Raw genomic sequence first — 21,459 nt, 5'->3', positions numbered from 1 at the left:
ATTCCTTTCGTTAGTGTTTTATAATTTTCCAAGTATAGGTCTTTTGCGTCCTTGGTTAAATTTATTCCTAGGTATTTTGTGTTTTTCTATGCCGTTGTACATGGGATTGTTTTCTTACTTTCTCTTTCTGATAGTTCATTATTGGTGTATAAAAATGCAACCAACTTCTGAATATTAACTTCGTACCTGCTACGTTACTGATTTATTTATCAGTTCTAGTAGTTTTTTGGTGGAACCTTTAGGGTTCTCTCTATGTAGTATTATAGTATCTGCAAATGATGACAGTTTTACTTCCTCCTTTCAAATTTGGATGCCTTTTATTTCTTCTTGTCTGATTGCTGTGGCGAGGACGTCTAGGACTATGTTGAATAAGGGTGGTGAAAGTAGACATTCCTGTCTTGCTCCTGATCTTAAGGAAAACACTTAGTTTCCCCCCATTGAGTACGATGTTAGCTGTGATATACTGTATGGTCCTCGGTATGCTGAGATACGCCCCCTCTGGTTCCACTTTGCTCAGAGTTTTTATCATAAATCGGTGATAGAGTTTGTCAGTTGCTTTTTCTGCATCTATTGATAGGATCATATGTATTTACCCTTCATTTCGTTTATGTGGTGTACCATATTAATTAATTTGCAGACATTAAACCAACCTTGCATCCCAAAGAAAAAAATCCCACTTGATCATGGTGTACGACCTTTTTAATGTATTGCTGAATTCAGTTTGCTGATATGTTGTTCATCAGGGATATTGGCCTCTAATTTTCTTTCTTTGTAATGTCTTCATCTGGTTTTGGAATCAGGATAATGCTGGCCTCTTAAAATGAGCTTGGGAGTCATTTTTTCCTTCCCTTAAAGTTTTTGGAATAGTTTGGGAAGGATAGGTGTTAATTCTTCTTTGAATGTCTGGTAAAATTTACCTGTGAAGTCATCGGTGCAGGAGTTTTGTCTGTCCATGGCTAGTTTCCCAAGACAATAGCAGAGTTGAATAGCTGTGACAGAGCCCTCACGGCACCAGAGCCTGAAATATTTACTACCTGGATCTTTACAGAAAAAGTTCACCAATGCCTGTGAACTTGAGTCGGTGTGCTATTTACTTACAGGTCAGAGCAGTTCTTAGGATTATTCTATAACTGAATAGTCTTCACTGTTTCTACTTATTACAGTTGTGAGGCTTAGCTGTTACTTGGTGGCTACTATGCTATCATTTCATTCATGTATTTTTCATCCAAGAAATAAAATCAACAAACACTTCTCAGAAGTGTTTATGTGTCTCTAGTAGAGTGAAAAGCTTTTTCAGAAATTGTTTTTATAACTTTAATTGGATCAAACAGTGAATGCCAATGAGTCAATAAAAGACTAATCAGTCTCTTTAAATAAAAAAGCCATTCATTTATTGCAAATCTAGAAGTACCAGAATGTCCCTAGTACAGAACAAATCAGCAATCCTGTTTTCATTTTCTTCCAAACATTGAAAACCTTGATTATTGACAAGCTGAAATTGGCATTTTTTTTTCCATGCAGTTAACAGAATGGACATTGAGCACGTAGCTCAGAAATCAGTTATAAATATTAAACTGTATTTAACATTCATAGTAAAAATTGTTATAAAGTGCTGAAGTCATGTAAGTCTGCAACACTGTCACAAGCTCAAAGTCCTTCTCAAGCAGTGACAGAGATCCGCTACATCCACCTCGGTTTAGGTGTGTCTTTTTTTGGACGGACACTTTGTCATTTCCAGTCCCACCCTCCCCAGAGATTGACAGATTGTCCTATTTCTATGGCTGATAAAATTCTGTACAAGATCTAGCAGGCGGTGAGGAACTATGCCACTTTCACTTCAGTGCAGAGAAAGATTCAAGCTTTGTGTACCTGTAATCAAACTAGGCTTTGTTACATTGTTTCCCCCTGAGTTGTCATAAATTAACAGTGAAGACGGAGAAGGCGGACCGTCGCCTGCGGAGCGAGAGTCGGTCCTAGGAGCAGAAACCCGCCGTTACCCTCCCACTCGCCTTCTTTACCGAAAACGGCTACGATGAGAAATACTATACATGTAGTGTAACTGCAAAAAACGACGACGATCGGGTACCCTGAAAACTCTGGCGACTGAGAGCAACCGGAGTTTAGGGAAGATGCCGATTGCCACTCGTAACTCGTGATGGTAAGATAAGCGTCCCTGCTGCCCCACGCGAAATGCAGAAATGCTTCTGCGGTCAGATGGTTTTCTTTTCTGAATCAGAATTGCTTCAACAAGTCAACGAAATAGAATTCTGATCGAAGAAGATCCTCAAGTATTCTTAGGCGATGAAACATCGTTTTAAAATGCTAAGGCAATTTGCTACTCGTCATTGTCCCCGCTGTAAATAGCGCCCGCTGCCCTTAATCAAACGCAAGGGTCGTTCCCACGTGGCCCTCCTGGAGTAACTTTGCGAGAAGTCGTCTCCGTTGGGGCTTTTAAAGGATTGCAGAAGGGAGGTAAGAATGATGCTTATGTCCCAGGTTATATTTCTTTTGACTACTTTAATCATCCTAGAATAACTTAATAATAAATAGTGGTTTAAATTAAAGACTCTACAGTCACATATTTCTGAATAATTAAAAGCAACAGGAGATGCATTTTTGAATCTATTCTGTATATTCTATGTGAAATACTTCTGGAAATGACTGGCCATGAAAAGAAGTGGGAATCTTCCCATTCATGTGTTTCAAGTTTATATGTATATATAGAAATTTCCATCTATTAGCCAAACGTTTGGTCTTCAAATGTATGTACTTCATTTCCATGGAATACTTGGAAAATTAAGAGGCTATTCATTTTTAATGTAAACCTCAGTATTTCTCAAAGGGGTTTAAACAATTCGTTCATAGTTCTGGAAACGAGAAATTTTAGAAGAGAGTTGAGATTCTTTTTTTCTTTGGATGGCCAATGTCATTGCAGTGACCTGGGCTAGGTGCCGTTTCACAATGTAGCAGTTTTAGCGGTGGGAGAGCTCTGGAAACCACTGTGCCCGTTTAGGCGGCTGTTTGAAACTGGACCGGGAGCCAGTCCTCCCCACCTGTGCGTCGCTTCGGAACAGCCACGGCCACGGCCACGGCCACAGCCACAGCCGCGGATGGAAGAGCATTTGGTTGTTTCTGTTTTGGCTTTAGGAACAAGCGGAAAGGAAAACTTAACAATAAAGAAAAGTATGTTGGGAGTGGCGTTTGTGTGTACATTCCCTTTAGAGGGTCGTTTTGAAGGTGGCCGGGGCGGTTAGCGCCCGTCCGCCGCCGTGTCCCCCGCGCGCCCCCCCAGCCGGCCTGTCATTCTGCCTCTGGCTTTCTGGGACCCTTATGCTCGCTTCTGCCCAGGTCCATCTCAAGGAAGTCTTCGGGTATGTCCTGTAAAGCTCGCCCGCGATAGCTCTCCGCGCTTCCCGCCTCTGCCGGGCGGCGCTGGCACGGTCCCCTGGCACACGGCCTCACGAGCGCCAGGCACACGGCGGCCAGGGCCATGCCCGCGGCGCAGGAGTAGAAGGCTCGGCTGTAGAGCTCGCTGCGGTCGACCAGCAGGCCTGGGAGAGAGCGTTCACAGCCGTTAGCAGCGGGCATCGGCCCTTCCCCCGGCCCTCCCGCTCCCACGCCTCTCACTCCCTTTGCCTTCTTTGTTTTATCCTGTTTCCCTAAGGAGTGTTGAAGGTAGGACTCTCTTCTAGACTGGGGGGGGGATAAATCAGACAAACATACAACATATTTATTAGCAGCTGAAATAACGGTGTCCCTAAAATCTCTTCGTGGGCTAATCTGTCCCAGTAGAGAATCTAAAACGTGGGACCATGAGACTTGTGCTTCTTTGAAAAGGTAATAAATATTCTTAAGAGGGGAAGGAGCTCTATCATTTTCACTTGGGCTCATTTCAGATGTTTTTTCACAAGAGGTAAGATTTTCAGTCCCAATAACTTTAAAGACCTATTTCAGGTCTAAGATGAAACATTCCCATGTCCTTCCTACAGGGAAATATATATATATATATATATACACACATATATATATACACACACACACACACACACATATATATATATAGTTAATCTTTACCTGAGGATATTTTTTCCACTGATTTTTAGACAGTGGAAGGGAGAGAGGATGAGAGAGAGAGACACATGGACTGGTTGCCTCCTGCATGAGCCCCAACTGGGGCCAGGAATCAAACCTGCAACCCAGGTACATGTCCTTGACTGGGAATCAAACCTGATGCCCTACCACTGAGCCCCACCGGCCAGGGCAGGAAATATTCTGTAGTAATCAACTGAGTAAATGCAGGGTGCTGCTCTGTGCTCAATTCCCTCACAGCCTCCTAAGAAGGGAAGGTGACTCACAGACGTCCCTTAGTTCTGTTGTTCTAAGTCAGAGGTTAACAAAGTTATAAATCCATGGGTCCCCTCTAGCATTTATAAGGCAAGGTGGTGGGAAAGGCCTGGGCACAGTGACCTGGTCCCTGGTTTGCCATTGGACCATCGGCTCACAATCTTTGACCTTGAATTTCCTCACATTGAAGTCAAGAGAGTTGCTCGGGTAATCTCTAATTCTGCCAGCTCTGTAATTCTATGGAAGTATTAAAATCAGTAGACATTAAAATCAGACTCAAACAGGAAGCCAGCACAATTAATAAGGGAATAGTAAATATTATAGATTACGTAATCTATACGATAGTGCCCACTTTATAATATGATTTCCATGTAGAGCCTATCTCCAGTCTTCCTTAATAATATTCTTGCCCTAAACAGTGTCATGCTGAACTATGCTTCAGGTCCAGAAAGATTACAGATGTTCCACCTGTCCAACTCTACATTTAAAAAGCCAGATTGAGGTTCAATTCCCAGTCAGGGCACATGCCCGGGTTTCGGGCTCAATCCCCAGTAGGGGGCATGTAGGAGGCAGCCCATCAATGACTCATCATTGATGTTTTTATCTGTCTCTCTCTCCCTCTTCCTTCGTCTCTCTGAAGTCAATAAAGACGTATTTTGAAAAATATATATGTAAGTAAATAAATAAAAATGGTGGAGGGGGAGCCCTGGGTGGTGTGGCTCAGTGGGCTGAGCTTCATCCCATGCACCGAGAGGTCGCCGGTCCCATTCCTGGGCACGTGCCTGCGTTGCGGGCTGGATCCCCAGTAGGGGGCGTGCAGGAGGCAGCCGATCAAGGTTTCTCTCCCTCTCCCTTCCCCTCTCTCTAAATTCAATAAAAACTTAAAAAAAAGGGGGGAAGGGATAGTCGACAAGGGTTTGGATTTGGTGTATTTACGTCACCTGCCAGGGGCGGCCCAGCGAGTGCCGCTATGCTCTGGATGAAGACATAGACTCCGGCAGCAGAAGACATCTTCTCAATTCCCACGACGTCGTCTTCTGCCAGCAGCGGAATGTGGGTGCCGGCTACCGTTCCAATCATAACACCGAAAAACACGCTGCAGGACATTAAACCCCAGAATTCAGTAGCGAAAGTAAAGGCAAACAGAGACAGAGCCAGAAGGATGACAAATATGAGCTCGATGTAGATCTTCCGGATGGGCTGGCTGTTGAGCACCAGCCCGGCGCCGATCCGCCCGAAAACCTCGGCGATGGCCATGGTGGATAAGAGATAAGCCGCGTGGTCCTCCTCGAGGCCCAGGCTCACGCCCAGGGGGATGATGTACAAGGAGGGCGCGAAGAACCCCAGCGTCGCGAAGAGGCCGAACAGCGCGTAACAGAGGAAAGCCTTCTCTCTCAACACGGAGAAGTCCAGAAGGGGCCCTTTGCTGTCGCTCCGCCTGGGGCTGGTCTTCTCCAGGATCTGTTGTTCCACGTCGGCCTTGGGCTCCAGTTCCACGTGAGCGTGACTAGGCACGTTTTTAGGTGAGGTAGTTAGTTCTACTCCTGAGTCGATGGAGTCTATCGAGGTGCGTGTTTTCTCGTTTTCAAGCATGTATTGCACTTCTTTTGGGTTTTCCTGTCCAGTTATCTTCGGTGACCCTGGTCCTCTGATGAGAATCGGCCTCAGCACTGCCCCGCAGATGACAATGTTTAACTGCAGCAGGCCCACGAGCAGGAGGCTGTATCTCCAGCCAATGCTCTCCTTCAGAGCCGTGAATGCTTGGAGAGGCGGGGAGGGAAGCGGAAAGAAAATGTTAAGGCCAGACATCCACTCAACATCCAGAGAAAACAGTGAGTAGAAATACGGATTTAGATTTAGAATGAATTTTTGAAACAATTTACTCAGTAGTGCGAATGCAGTCCACCTGTATTGGCCTTTATTCTGTATTTTGGTGCTTCTAGGAATCATTAAGGAGAAAATGTGCATAATGATTATATATAACACAAAAATTGTCAGCCCGGGCCTCCTAAAGAGCATTGGACGGTGCATTTTGCCAGGTAGGGGCATAGAGGTGGACTAAGTTTTTGGCCTACATCAGTTCGGCAAACAGCAACATGCAGGCCAAATCCGATCCTCGGCCTCTTTTTTAAAAAAATATGTTTTTATTGATTTTTAGAGAGAGAGGAACAGAGAGGGAGGGAGAGAGAAACATCCATGAGAGAGAAACATCGATTAGCTGCCTCCTGCACGCCCCCTGTAGGGGATCGGGCCACAACCCGGGCCTGTGCCCTGACCGGGGATGGAATCAGTGACCTCTTGGTTCATGGGCTGACGCTCAGTCACTGAGGCACACGGTGCCTCTTTTTGATAATAAAGCTTGACTGGGACACAGCCACGCTCATTCATTCTCATCGTCTCCGGCCGCTTTCATGCTGCAACCACAGAGGTGAGGAGAGGTTCTGACAGAGACTTTCAGGAAGCCTAAAATATTTACTCTCTGGCCTCTGAAGAATAGAATATCCAGCCTCTGAGCTACAGCGTTATCCACCCAGCCATTCAGTCCTTAGTCGCAGTGCATTAAGTGCAAAGTAAACGAAGACTCTAACAGCAGCTCAGCGACTGCCTCAGAATGAAATGATACAGTTCCCTAGTGTCTACTTTGTGGAAGTCACCCGCCAGTCAGTTGGGTCCCAGGCTGCTGACCAGAGGCAGCCTGGAGGGTGGGAGGGACACCCGAATGGGAGGTTGGAACTATCTGAAAAGCTTCAGACATTATGACAGGTCACCCCTAAAATCTTCTACATGTGTCTCTTTTGAACAGAGTGCAGTCCACGGACACAATCGCCAAAAATGGCAGGGTAGGAAATGAATCTGTGTCTCCAAGGTTATCTGTCTGTTATTTGTTAGTAATTCACAAGTTAACCTTAAGATAGGGAATTATGCCATGGCCAGTGTGGCTCAGTTGGTTGGGTGTCATCCTGTGCACTGAAAGGTTGCTGGCTCGATTCCCGGTCAGGGCACATGCCTGGGTTGCAGGCTCAGTGCCCAGTAGGGGGCATGCAGGAGGCAGCTAATCCATGTTTTGCTCTCATATCGGTGTTTCTCTCCCCCTCTCCCCTCTTCTCTCTCTAAGAATCAATGAAAAAAACTACTCTTAAAAAAAAAAGGGAATTAAACCAGGGATAAAAACTCCATTGTAAGATGACCCACACACAGATAATAAAACTGACTTTATGAGCACAATTTAAACGCACGTTGAATATGGCTTTTTTGACAAAGGAAAGAATTAATAGTATGCACAACCCCAAATTGTTAAATTACTGATTTCAGAATGGATGTCTCAAGCCTCGATACTGAATATGTGCCATGTATCTTCCTATTTGTGTAAACGTGGACTGGGATTAAGATGTTTGAATTCCTAACACGAGGGTTAGGGGGGATAGATCCCAAAAATGTGCTGGAGAAGCGAGTACCCTCGTATTATGCGTCCAGTGACAGCCACCCAGCGGCCAGCTGTGGGCGAGTCAGTGTAGCAAGGACAGCCGGGCGGCTTCCCCGGTGCCACATTAACACACAGGCTACTGTGACCACCTACCTGGTGCAAAGGCAAACATAGCGAAACACTCGCCCGTGGAAGCCACCGCGGTGACCATCGAACGTCTTTTGTCGAAGTACTGGGAGAGGATGGTGAGGGCCGGGAGGAAGCTGAAGCAGTACCCCAGACCTGCGCGAGTCCAAAGAACAGTGAGCGCCGCGGCCGGGCACCGGGAGGTGCAGGCAGAGAGCTGGGGGTTCTGTGTCTATTTTTTAAATCCTAAGTTCTGGGAGCCCAGTAATTCATTCTGGAAAAGGTGTTGTAGCAAAGAAAAATGGGTTTCATTAGAGGTCTGGAGAAGCTGCAGCAGTTGTTTTGGGATGCGAGGAGTATAAAAACTGTTTGCTGGGGTGTTTTTTTTTCCTGCCCTTTTGCATTTTTTTCCACATGTATATAATTCACAGTGGACATGACTCATGTTGAGTTTGGAAATAACTGAGTTTTGATATGTATAGAAATATCTAAAAATTTTAAAGTGTGACAATTAGCTATATATACATACATATGCTATATATCTCATATCTGTCTACCTATAAAGGGAATATATGTATATAATATGTCAGCAATGTATGGACTCCTTTTAAAGAGAAAAACGTTTTCTCAGACCCCTAAGAATAAGCCCAGTACACTGCACCCTCCCTCTATGGCTCAGGATCCTTAGACCCTGATTTGGGAAATACTAGATAAAGAAATAAAAATCTTTGCGAAAATGATGTCTTTTGGTGGCAAACTACATACAGTATCACTAAAGAGGTGTTTTTTTTCTTCTCATTGGTAAATATAAAAAGTTAGACAAAACGTTCTTGGGCATTAAGAACAGATTCTCATATCCCCTGGGGCCCGTACAGCCCTGTTCGAAACCACCGGCCTAGGGCACTATTTCTTTTAAAAAGAGAAGGGAAGGGAGAAGGAAAGAACACTTGGGGTTTGGGTCCCTGCCTCCCTTCCTTGGCCTCCGAACGACATTCTCTGGAAAACTTCCGAGCCGAGGGAAACACTCACCGGAGATGATGCCAATGGTGATGTACATGTGGTAAACCTCACGGGAGGACGAGGCGGCCACCATCCCGGTGCTGACCAGCAGGCCCCCCGCCATCACCACCAGGCGGTGCCCGAAGCGGTTGCTGAGGACGGTGGAGAGGGGAGCTGGGGAAAGAGCGCAGAGCGCAAGGGACGGTTACCCCGGAGGCCGCGGCTGGGCTCTAGCGGCCCCTCCTCTAAAGTCTCCGTCACGGAGAGAAGGTGCCCGGGACGGACGCGACACGAAAGCATGAGCCCTAATCAGGTTCCCTCCCGTAGGTGGTGGCCTCGGAGGGACGAGGTGCACCCTGCAATACACTTTGTGCCGCGGCGCCTGCGTAAGTCAGTTCAGGAATTACAGTTGGCCCTGGAACAACATGGGTTTGAGCTGGGCGGGTCCGCTTTACTCAGGTTTCTAAAAAAACAAGTACACAGTCAGCCGTCCTTATTCCTGCGTTTTACACCTGCAGATTCAAGTAGCTGCAGATCGATCATGGCATTTTTTCCCCCCAATATGTTTTTATTGATTTGCGAGAGACGGAGGGAGAGGGATACAGGGGCAGAAACATTGATGAGAGAGGAACATCATCATTGATCGGCCGCCTCCTTCCCACCCTCCCCGCCCCGCCGGGGATCAAGCCCAAAAACCAGGATGTGCCCTGACCAGGAATCGAACCAGTGACCTCTTGGTTCCTGGGTGGATGCTCAACTGCTGAGCCACGCCGGCTGGGCTAGGCCAAGTACTTTGGATGCTGCTTCTCTAAAAACTATGATATCCCCCGCAGAACTGGGGGTTACTGCTGTCCTCAGAGTAATCCTCAACACCCTAAGAATCTGCATACAGTAGGTGTCTAATGCCTGTGTGTTGAATTGAAGGCAGTCGAGGCCGGCAAATGAGGCTGCTTTTCCCTTTCACCTCCTCTTTCTCTTGCCATCCCCAACCCCCTGAAAAATGCGTTACTTGAGGCTAGAAATGCCAAGAGGTCAAGGAAGACATCATCAGAAACACAATAAGTACCATTACGTAGTTAGGCAAGTTAAAATGAGAATAGTGTTGAAGGTGAAAGATGTACTAACCTGTAAATGTTAAGAAAAACACACATATTGATATGATCCATGAGATCCTGCTGTTAGATTCCTCAAAACTGTCCATCAAGTCATTAAAGAAGACGCCAAATGACTTGATGACGCCATAGGTGAAGACTTCAACAAAGAAGAAAGACACAGCGACTGCCCAGCCCCATCCCCCATCAGGCACTTGAGTATAAACATTGGCTCTGGAACAAAGCTGTGATTTCTTCTCGGTCATTCTTGATCTGAAATTAAAAGTAAAAAATAAAAATAAAAATTCAGAACAATAATAGCACGAGGGTTGATGATTCTAATACTCTTTAGCAAACATAATAGACGAGAACTGCTTATCACATTTCTCAGGTGGATGAATATTTAAATCATGTGCAGTTAGTATAAAGTCTTTGGATAATAAAAGATACAATGGATCCCCCTAAAGAATTTGCTAGTAAGACTTCCAACCTGTGGCAATTAAATGGGAAAAACAAACAAAGCATCAGGGAAGATATTTAGAGGCAGTGAAAGGCAGAGAATGGCCAACACACCAAGGATCAGTAATGACTTTGAGCCCAGCCGGGCGTGGCTCTGCGGTTGAGCATTGACCTAGGGTCCAGGAGATCTCGGTTTGATTCTCGGCCTCGATCCCTAGCAGGGGACATGCGGGAGGCAGCCGATCAATGACCCTCTCATCATTGATGTTTCTACCTCTCTCTTCCTTTCCCTTCCTGTCTCTGAAATCAATGAAGATATATTTTTAAAAAATAATAATGACCTTGAGCTTGATGACAAAGTTTAGGTAAAGGAAGACTTAAGTGACCAAAGGGAATGTCGACCAGAAATGAAAAAGAGGCAGGCTAAGAGGCACACACGGACAGTCCATCTACCACCTTCCAGGGGACTGAGTGCCCGACACTCTGTGCATCTGTGCTTGAGGCCTCTGACCAGATTATCCAGCTACCTGGCCTTGATCCCATTTCCCAGTCAGCAGCTTTATGATTATGATCAGTGTCCCACATGGGTGGACAGACACGGACAGAACGTAACTATAAACCCAGATGTGGAAATTGTCTTCTGGGAGTTTGGCATGAGTAAGTTATCAAAGGTGATCAGCAGCGGGTCCATTAGCAGTTGAATTTCCATGCACACCACAGGTACTACTCTAGAATAGAGTGACCAGGGAAGGCACTGCCAACCTGGGGGGCCCGGGCAGCCCGTTAACCTTAAGTTACTCCTGACCTCAGTAGGCTTCCCATTCAACCAACCTTCACACAAGCAGGCCTGTAACTTAATACCTCCAAGTAAGGGGAAACACTGTTTAGCACTGGAGGGAGGAAGTCATCTGCCTTGGGCTCTTGCACATGAACTCTGTGGTTTTCCGACTCTGCAGTTACATCTACTTTGAAACAGTGATGTGTGGTTTTAGCCCAACTAAAAATTAGTATCTGTAATAATGAGTCCATGGTTTTAAGGTCTTCATGCTAACCTATCTTCAGTTTAAGAATTCTCTACAATTATACAGTGAATTTTTAGGGGGGGTGTGTATCCGTCGTGTGAAGTCTAAGGCAGGTTTTATTGACAAATGGGGAGAAACTGAAAAATAACGGGACACAGCCCCATTATCCAGTGGACTTGCCAATTTCTGGTGTTGGGATCTAATATTCTGAGTTTACTCTAGGAATCTTAAAAAGCAGCCAGTCTGCCCCAAGTTAATACGGTTCACCCTGTTGCTGTTAAGTATTTGGTTGCATAAAACAGGGCGCAAGCTGCTTTAAGGAGCTTTAAGCTGTCTGCAGCCGAGGCCAGTGCCCTTCCGCGCGCGTCAGTGTGTCACTCCCGAGAGCAAAGGGGAAGGTGGGAAGGGCGCTCAGCAGCTCAGACCCAGATGCGGGCTGCGCAGCTACGGAGCAGCCGTCCTTGCTGCGCCCGTCCTGAGAGCAGGTGACTTAAGGTGGAGCCCTGACCTCAGCCCTTCAGCCAGTGAGGTTTGCTCAGTGCCCCCCCCCCCCCCCCCCCAGACTTCCAGGCCCACCAGCCGGAGCAGGAGCGACAACTGCGCTGGATTGGAGATTGGGAAGTCACCCCTCCCCGCCTCCTGCGGTTGCCCTGGGAGGGGGCGGGGGCGCCCGCAGCCTTCCCCCTCCGTCCGTTTCCCCTCCCCGCCACCGCTCCCTTACTAGTCCCCTTCTGATTCCTCGGGTTCCGTATGATCAGTCTTTCCGAAACGCTGCATTGGCTCGACTTTTTTTTTTCCTCAGGGTTTTGCAATGGTTTTCCTCATTCTGAACGATAAAATCCACCATTAGCCTGACTTCCTGTGTCCTTCAGAATTGAACCCCAACCTGTCTTTGGAGCCTTATTTCTGTCTGTTCTGACTTGACCCACCTGCCATGGCCCAGATGGACGCCTCCTTGCCCTCCAGGCTCTGACCACCTTGCCTGTGGCCCCGCCCTTCCCCAAGCTGGGTGCCCCCTCTGGCACCTTCAGGGCCCGGTGCCATGAAAATCCATCTTCTGTGATGCTCCCTCTGACTGACTCAACCTAAGGGGCTTTCTCCATGTGACAGGTCTCATTTGATAACTGGGTGTTATTTACTTGAATGAGTCTATGTTATTTGGTCTATTAAATTTTAAGCTCACAGAAAACAAAATCTGGGTTCTACATCCCTTGAATGTCCTGTCCTCCCCCATTTCCAAGTACCCTGCAGATAACTTTTATTTATTTTTCTCAAAAAAGTACCTACTAAGTGCCAGGCTCCATGCCAGGCCTCAGGAACACTATAGTGAAAAGGCAGAGAGATGTCTCTGCCTCCATGTACTTAAATGTTTGTTGATGATGATAATAAGAGCCTCAAGTTTGAAATGCATATTTAAAACCATCTGGCATTGTCCTCCCCGAGTTCAGCACATTCGGACAAGAACCGTCCAAGGCCAGGTTACCACAATCGTCCTAAGCTAGGAGGGTGCACATCAGATCTTACAGTCTGAATAGAGGGCTCAGCGCCAACCTGAATATGAACATACTGGGATTAAAAAACCATACTGGGATAAAGGAGATGAGGGCCCAGAAATGAACCGGATCTCTCTTTGGCCTAAAATGACCGCATGATGAAGACAGGCTCTTGCGGTTGGAGTGCATTTACCCAACCAGGACTGCGCACTTTCTGTATACGAGCTGACCCATCACAGAAGGCTCTGCCTCAGGCCAGCGTTCTCAGCTCTGGCGATGGGTGCGAATCCCTCTTTCTTTGTCTGTCGTGATCAGTGGTTTGTGTGGGCATAACTGGTGGGATTAGGATCAACCTGCAGCCCCAGAATGGAGTTGGAATTACAGAATGTTAAAGCGGAAAGGGAAGGACCTCATCTTGTCCATCCCCTCTGTGTACAATGCTGCTCATTTTGCAAAATTGGAGAACGGAGCCTCAGAGAGGTGAAGGGACTTGACCCAAATGGTCCAGAGTCAAATCTCCTGCCTCCTGGGCCCTGCAGAATCAGCCTCCAGGACAGCATTTTAAAGGCCAGGGAGAGGGGTGTTTTACATAAAAATTGTAAGGAAACTTTTTTCCCCCCCAAAAAATAAAAGCTCCCTTGACTTCGGTGTGTAAAGGGAGAGGTCTGTGACCTGATTCACCAGTTCACTGTGTGACCTTGTGAAAGTCACTGCACCTCTTTGGGCCTGAGGTCCTTGTTAGTCAGAGATTTCCTGAGAACCTTTAAGGCTCCATCCAGCTTTCACAGCTGATCTTTTTGTATTCAGCACTGAGTTTTATTACTCACCTGATTCCTCAGGCCAAAGCTGGGGGCCCAAGGAAATGAGGGAGCTAGAAAGAAGGGGCACATGCTAGATGGTTCTTGGAAATGTTCGTGAAACATAGCTGGGCCTTGGTGAGATCTGATCCCCTCGTTAGAAGATGGCAGCCTTTTGATTGTTCCCCTTCTGGGTACTTTCTGAGTCCCTTTAGGGTGTTCGATCCCTTTGCTTTTTAAAACTTGGCTTTACATCTGGGCTACTCTCCTGAAGCCAGGTCCAAATGTAACTTTCACCTGCATTCTTAGGTTTTTGGAGGACTGAAACCTTCTTGTTATTACGGGGATGCCACGGAGGAAAGATGGCGCTCCAGAACCCAGTCCTACTTTCAAGTTTATGACTTCATCACCCTAAAGCATGCTGTCTCCTATTAAATTTAGCTTGAAGATGTATAGACTGATAGGATAACCTGGTTTCTAAACCGTGCCAGATAATAACTTACTTTGCATGTATGATCACACAGGGCGGGCACCTACGGGTATTAGCAGCTCTTTCCAGACCAAGTGCCTGGCAGTGCACATGGCAGGTGCTCAATAAAAGCTTACTAAGCAAATTATGAGTCTTGGGGTGCTCCTCAGCAATGCACTGCTCTTTTCTTAGAAAAACAAGTCATCAAATGAGGAAGTCCCTGCTTGCAGAATAAATGCTTTCCCGGACTGGCCTTTCTTCCATTCAACTCAGCAGGCCACCTGGCCCAACAGACTGTCAGCCTCAACAAAGCAATAAACTAAAGCCTGACTTTTCAACCCAGTTACTTAGCAGCCTCTACAGATTCTTCCAGAATAGGGAAATACGTGTCTGTTTCAGTTTTATGGTCATGTGAATTTATCTGATGGGAAGGGACATTAGTTTACTGTGTGGGGGATCTAACTGGTGAGGCCAGTTGAATGGCTCTGTGGTTTTGGGTGAATTGCTTTGCTCCTGGACGGTCAGTGTCCTCTACAGGTAAGCAATGTAGATGAACTAGATTCCAATGACCTCAGATCTCTTCCTGCCCTGAAGACCTAGAATCTATGGTAGTCTTTGACTCTGACTTGTTCTAAGCTACCCTTTAATTTTTTTCAACCCATGTTGAGTCCTTGGATGCAAAACCCATGGGTTTGTCTTTTTTGAGGCCTGGGCATGCAGAATGCAAAATATTGGGTTATTATAGACCCTCAGAGTGTTCGTCCAGGGTCAGTTCAGAGTCAAGTTTAACATGCAAGCTTTGGGTGGAAATGGTGGTGGCCACTGGGAAAAGCAAAGCCTGGGCAATGCATTTGCCAACATCCATTCTTCTTAAAGGCGCAGCCTGGATAACAGCTTTTGACAAGTTGTTTCCGTCCCAGTTGTCAAAATGATTCTGTACTTAGGTGAAGTTCATCTGAATTCTCTATTAAAAAAAAAAAAAAATCCCAAACCTAACCTGTAGGGCTGCCTCAGCAGCGTTGAATCACCAGATACAACCAATTCACCCATATTTACAAGATCATGATGTTGAAACCGGAGCCCCTAATTTAAGTGTCCTCCTCAGGAGTTCCACTGAGGAAAACCCTTTTTTTGGAAACCACAGAAGGAAAGCTCAGGGTTAGCGGTACTCATTAAGACAGAGGGAGCTTTTCCACTTGGCTGCATTGTTTATTTACACAGTGTAACTCTCTACCTTGGCCACCCTTCCCTTAGTCATGACAAGAGGTATTTCTGTATCCACCCGGCAGGATGTATTACCCCCCCCCCAAAAAAAAATGCCACTTCATGGTGCTTGGGACAGGGAGAGATGCATCCCTTCGAGATTTTAGCATAAGCACGTGGTATTTTTTTTTTTTTTTGCAAACAAATCACTCATTTTCTTATGATTTGCAAAAACAGTAAGATTCCTGAGAAAAGGCACTCTCCAGGGTGGAAAGCATCTCTTGGAGAAAGAACCAGCCCCAGCGCCTAGCAGCGCAAACAACTAGCTTCCTGGTTGACAAGTTGCAATCGCTCTTCCGCACTTGGCTCTGGGGTGCTTTCTAACACTCCCGGGTTGGGTGACATTTTATGGGCCACCGCACAAACTTCTATCACCTGTCTTGGGGGGTTGGTGGGAGTTTTGTTTTTTGTTGCTTTTTTTTTTTTAACAGAAAAAGCCGAGAAGGAAATAACCCATTTCCTCTGTAAACTCATCTTGCTTCGCTACAGAACTGCTCAGCTCCAGGGGCGCTTCCCAGGGGCGGGCAGCTCAGGGCGCTTGGAAGTGCAGGGGAGCCGCTGACAGCTGTGACCCTCAAGGTGCAGGACCTGCGCTCGGCAGGGGAATGCCTGCCTTCCCCCGGCGGGGTCACGCTGACGCCCCGGCAGTGAGCTCTGGGTGGGGGAGACCTGGGACCCCGCTTTCCCTCGCGCCGCCTCGGCGGCCGCCCCGCGTGCGCGCGCGAGCCCAGGGGAAGGCGCCTCTGACATTCGGCGCTTGGGACGCGCAGGCGGCTTCATGGGGAAAATCCCTGCAGGCGCTGAGCCCGGCGTCCCCCCGATTCGTCCCGCGGTCAGGAGCCCCCTACTCTCGGGCTGGGCGCGCTCAAAGGCCAAGACTTGCCTGTAGGTGTTTTCCGGACCCCACCGAACAGGGCCAAGATCATTCAACTCTCAGCTGCCCGCGCTGGCGAGAGCGCTGCGTCCCGGTGGCCCTGAGCATTCTGTCAAGAGAATGTTTTTCGGAACCACCTCTCCAAAATGTTAAGTGGGAACTGCTCGCTCTCTTCCGCCTCCCGCCACCCATCGGCAAAAAAGCTCTGAACGCATGAAAATAAAAACCCCACACCCCATCATCAAAGTTTGAAACATGCAAAATAATAAAACCAACTCACCAAGTTAGAAGGGCAGAAAATAAACCCCAAAGGCTCCCAATAAGGCGTAGGCTTGGCCTCCCCTCCTTATAAGCCGCTGGGTAACACGAGAAAGATTTAACTCCTTAGGGCGTGGGCCGGAGCCTAACGCAAGTTGGTTCAGGAGCGTGTCACCGGCGCCGGCCCGCAGCGCCCCGCCCCGGCCCCCCACCGACTCCCGCGCCTCGGGCACCCCGGCCGCACCCTCCCCCCCGCCCCCCACCCGCCGGCGACGGGGCTGTTCGTGCGGCTGCCAGTCTCCCGTCCCGGTGTCGCCGTCTCTCTCCGATCCTGTACCGGCTGCAGCCGGTCTCCGCCGGCCTCGGGGGCGCGCCGCGCCGACCATGTGCTGCGAGCGCCGCGGAGGAGGGGGCCTGCCTGGAGCGCGCGCGCCGGCCCACGTGTACCCGGTCCGCGCCGGGCGCGCGCCCGTCCGGAGCCGAGCCGGGGGTCACGGAAGGTAACGGCGTCGCCGTCCCGCGCGGGGACCCCCCTCCCCCCCGCCAACGCCGCCGGGGTCCCGGGCACGCGGCCAAAACCGGGCGCGGCTTTGCGCGCCTGACCCGACCGGACCCCGGCGCTTTGCCGCACCGCGATTAGCGAACGCGGACTTGTTTGGGGGCGTCTGCGCCCTCTCTGCCAGCGCGCCCGGGCCGTCTCCGTTCTCCAGCTGCCCCTCTGCGCGCCCGACCCGCCCCGCGTCCTGAGATTTGGGGGTGTAGGATGAGGGGCGCCGGGGATGGTCCCCGGCGGCGCTGGCGGCTGTAGCGGTTCCGCAGGCGGAACAGGTTCTTTCCAGTTTGAGTGTGAGCTGCGCGCGCGCGCGGCGCCGCGGTCCCCAAGTTCCTCCTCCAGGGCCAACTTCCCCCAATTTCGTCAACTCCTGCACCCCGCAGTTCCCGTCCCGGGAGGGGGGGGGGAGTGCCGCAGTGGCCCCAGGGAGCCGGCGGCCGGGCTGCCGAGAGCGCCCCGCTTTCCCCCCTTTTCCGCAGCAGCAGCATCCGCGTTGAGCGAAGGGATGTGAGCGCGGGGCTGAGTCCGCCTCCCCGGCCGGGGGCGCACGCCGACCGCCCTGGGGCGCGAGCCCAAGTCCGCACAGGTGCACGGCCGCCTCGCTCGCGGGGCGCCCCGTGTAGCAGAGGGACCCGCACCCCGAGGGCACCGGGAATTCAGCAGAGAGTGCGCTCGGGAAACCTCAGGGAAGAACCGTCCTGGGGACAAAGCGGTGTGCCGGGCCCCAGGCGTTTCGGAGCCCGCGGGGACGCAGACTGTGCTCCCCGGTGACCACCTCAGACCCCAGGACCCATTTGGCGCCTGCCCGGAGGCAAAGGCCTTGTTCTCCGCATTCCCCAGCCGCCTTGGTTGGGGTTCGGATATTGTGGTTCTCATGTCAAAACCGGGAGACCTAGCCTGAGAATGCGTGCGCGGAGGGTCGCCACAAGGAAGAACGGGCGATGTGAATTTTGATAAAAACCCGTCTTTGCTGGCTGCCTGGTTTTCTTGGTGATTTGGGGGTGGTGTGAACTGGGTTAAATGCCTTTCTGTGCAGTTGCTGAGCTGGGGCGTGAGCTAGGTGGGGGCAGGTGTGCTGGTGCAGTGTGTTGTTAGGGCCAGTGCTCTACAGCCGGGGGCCGCCGATGAGCTTTGCAACCTTGGAGTAACTAAACTTAGAGCGTCAACTTCCAAATCTGTAAAGTGGGAACGATGGTGGTGCTCCCAGAATGGAAAGGTTTAATTTTTGATGCCTGTAAATTTCAGATGGAAGTGACTGGCATATGGCTAGCTCTGGGCACCCCTTAGGTCTCATTGTTTTGTTATTTATGGCTCACCAAGCCCAAAGACCCCACTCCTCAAAGACCCTGCAAGCGATCCTTTTTTCAGTTTTGTGAAGAATCCACACATAACAATATGTGGAAACTGATTGTAATCACCAAAAGTGAAACAACTGGCTGTTGTGGGGACAGAACTGTAATAATATAATAATAATAAGGCATTATCCATATTATTTTAATTAATATTGTAATTAATTTTTACAGGTTTGCTTTGTTCCCAACATTTTACTAAGTGCCTTACATGTGACCTAATTTTAGCCCCATCATCAGACTTCAGCGGCCGACACTCATCCCCATTTTCTAGATGAGAACTGTTGAGGCACAGAGCGCTGGAGGGATCTGCCCAGGGTTTCTCACACTTACAAATACACTCTGGCCCATTTTGCAAGTAGAGCTCATCTGAAGATTACATGTGCCACCTGTGTTTGGATAACAGCGAGTTGGCTGGAAAATGCAGCCTTGCCAGCCACAAACCAGTGACTTGTGCCCGCCTGGTTTGAGGCTGGCTGCCCTCACTTCGTTCCCTCAATCCTAGTGAGACCAAGCGTGAAAACCTCTGCTTATTTCAGTCCTCCAGGGAAGGCACTGCATTGCCATGGTGATCACCTCCCCAAACAAAACTACCCCTGTTTAGTTCTAAACCTGAATAAAAGAACCCTTGGAGTCTGGAGTAGAGAACCAGAAAAATCACGAAATTAAGTAAGGGGCTCATCTCCCCTCTTAGCCTCTCTGTTGTGCCTGTGGCAGCCAAGTGACAGCAGAGCCCCTTGGCCCTTCACTTACAGTGGGCAGGGCTGTAATGATGCCCTTAAAAAGTCCCTCTGCACCTTCTCTGGAAATCAATTGGCTGTGAGAACCATCCCACTGCTCTTTTTTCTAGTCTTCTCCTTTAGGGTCATTTGCATGAAAACAGATTCCTTTGTGCAAAATTGGCCTGCCTGGTCTCTGTCAACATTTGTAGAACTTCTAGTCTTCATGTTGGGTTGCCAAGCAGATATGACCCTGGCTTGCAAATAAGCTCACCGCATTTACCAGCCCGTGAGAACTGCAGCTTGGGGGTAAGGAGATTGAAAGGAATCTTGTCTGGAGCCCGGAGGGGGAGCAAGCCTGCTTTGGAGGGCTGGGTTTTCAGAGCAGGAAATGAAGAGGGGGGAGCATTTGAGGGGCCTTCTGCAGGAGTCCTTGACTGCCCAGAACATCATCTCATTCCTAAACCTGACTGTCTGAGAACCCACTGTGTGTGGCTCAGGCCTGGGCACCACTAGTCTTGCACAGCTGCTGGCCTTGCCCTGCTTAGCCAGAGCCAGGAATGCACTTGGGCAACCTGCTCCACCTGTAAAGGCCTCTGGGGGAGTACTGAAATAGAATGTCAGGGAAACTGCCTTTCTTCAAGTCAATATGCATACCCCAGTCCATCTTGTTAAAGACACATTTCCAATAAGATTATCTTATGCTTAATAATTGTCAAAATTTATATTTTAGTATAAATTTTTACAGTCATAATTGTGATACTAAGTTCGGAAGGGATTTTTTTCACACTTGGAGTAAAGTGTAAAATATTAAATTTCAATTTATACACAATATCTCTATTTCAGAGAAATAGGATAAGGTAATGCAGGTCACTGACTAGGCCCATATTAATGTGAGGACAGGAAAGATCTGCCCCCACCTTCATGGATAAGTTCTCCCCAAGGAGATAAAACAAGTCTAAGAGTCACCAAAATAGACCTTGAAGGCCAGGTAGGGGGTATATAATTTATGATGTAAGACGCACGTGAGGACAGGCTCTGGAACCTGACCTTGAATCCCAGTTCTGCCCTCACTAGCCATGTCGCCTCTGCTCTCCCATGGTAGGGAGATGCACCTGTTGCTGGGGCTGGGCATGGGAGGGGCTAAGCCCTGGGTGGCTGGTTATCTGCGTTAACCTGTGTAGGGGTTTTAGCAGCTGAGCATGTGCTTGGATTAGAATGAGGCCCTGGGACTCGGCTGGGAGGTTGAGGAAGATGGAAATCAGTGAAGCCTAGGAAGGAGGACAGACCTTGCAAGAACTGGCAAGAGGGAAGAGTGAGGGGTGAGCCACATGAGGGAAGGCAGCAGGTAAGAGAGAGTATGCTGGATTTGGGGACAGGGCGGTCACCTCCCCACCTCCGACAGTAGAGGAGGTGGTGATCTGTTATGCCCGGTTACCATTCGGCCTGGTGTTGATGTATCCCTGGGTGTGTCTCACTCCCTCTGGAGTAAGTTTCATTTGATTTCAACACTGATACTTGTTCCCAGACTTCTCAATATTCAGTTTACTGCTCCTGTACTTTGTCTTCCTCTTACTACTTAAAAAGCAAAAAGACCACATGGCTTTGAGGAGGCATCTGTGAACCATCCCCAAACCTGTTGCAGAACAAGACAAAACAAGAATAAAAATTCTCAGGAGCAAGTGATTTCAGTCGCGTTGCTTTTCGGATAAATGCATGTCAGCTTCACTTTTATGACACCACTGTGGGTCATAATATCTAACTGGAAATATTGGAAGGTGCTGGGTTTTGCTGTGATTAAATCAGGCCTTCTTTGGCTACTTTTCAGCATTGCCCCACCCGCCGAGCTCCTCAAAGTCCCAGGAATAAAAATCTTGCCCAAAGGGAGCTGCTGCTTTTCCCCGTCTTGTCTAAACACGCACGGCCTGTCCTGCTGTTCCCTGGAACAGTAAGTGTGAGTTTTCTATTTTAACCCCTTTGGAGCAGTACACATTCTCATTTCCAGATGGGTAGGGGGTGGCACAGAAAAGTTAGACGGGCGCTCCAGGACTGTGTTACGGACAGGAGGCAAGGAGGGACCCAGCCCTGCCATGGCTGGTGGAGAGCTGTGGTCTCCTTAGATGAGCCTGAATGCTTAGTAAGGGCATAGGGCAGGACCGGGCATAGAAAGCGCCCGTCCCTCCGTCCCACACCCATTGCTCCTCCGTCTGGGCAGTGTC

General features: G+C 48.8%; 2 protein-coding genes across 6 annotated transcripts in view; one reads left to right on the top strand and one right to left on the bottom strand.

Moving 5' to 3' along the window:
* ARSG (arylsulfatase G) overlaps positions 1-21,459 on the top strand; it is a 79,860-nt gene that overhangs the window by 3,815 nt on the left and 54,586 nt on the right. For 2 of the 5 annotated variants that reach the window (XM_081162112.1, XM_081162109.1), the window contains exon 1: positions 16,980-17,119. The exons of 1 other annotated variant lie outside the window; for it this stretch is intronic. The gene's annotated coding sequence lies outside the window, so the exon portion shown is untranslated. Of the gene's footprint in view, positions 1-16,884; positions 17,120-21,459 lie in introns of those variants that run through there. 2 more of the 5 variants (XM_081162111.1, XM_081162110.1) reach the window with 2 other exon arrangements.
* Positions 1,372-16,829, bottom strand: SLC16A6 (solute carrier family 16 member 6). The gene is made up of 6 exons (XM_081162115.1): positions 16,642-16,829; positions 10,019-10,257; positions 8,924-9,067; positions 7,922-8,050; positions 5,286-6,104; positions 1,372-3,551 (listed from the first exon to the last, which is right to left on the bottom strand). Exons 2-6 carry the CDS (start codon positions 10,248-10,250, stop codon positions 3,301-3,303), a joined length of 1,575 nt encoding a protein of 524 aa, XP_081018241.1. The 5' UTR covers positions 10,251-10,257; positions 16,642-16,829; the 3' UTR covers positions 1,372-3,300.

Source organism: Miniopterus schreibersii (assembly GCF_964146895.1).
Source record: "Miniopterus schreibersii genome assembly, chromosome: 16".
Lineage (NCBI taxonomy): Eukaryota > Metazoa > Chordata > Mammalia > Chiroptera > Miniopteridae > Miniopterus > Miniopterus schreibersii.
The sequence above is the reverse complement of the archived record's forward strand: the minus strand, read 5'-3'. Positions and strand labels throughout refer to the sequence as shown.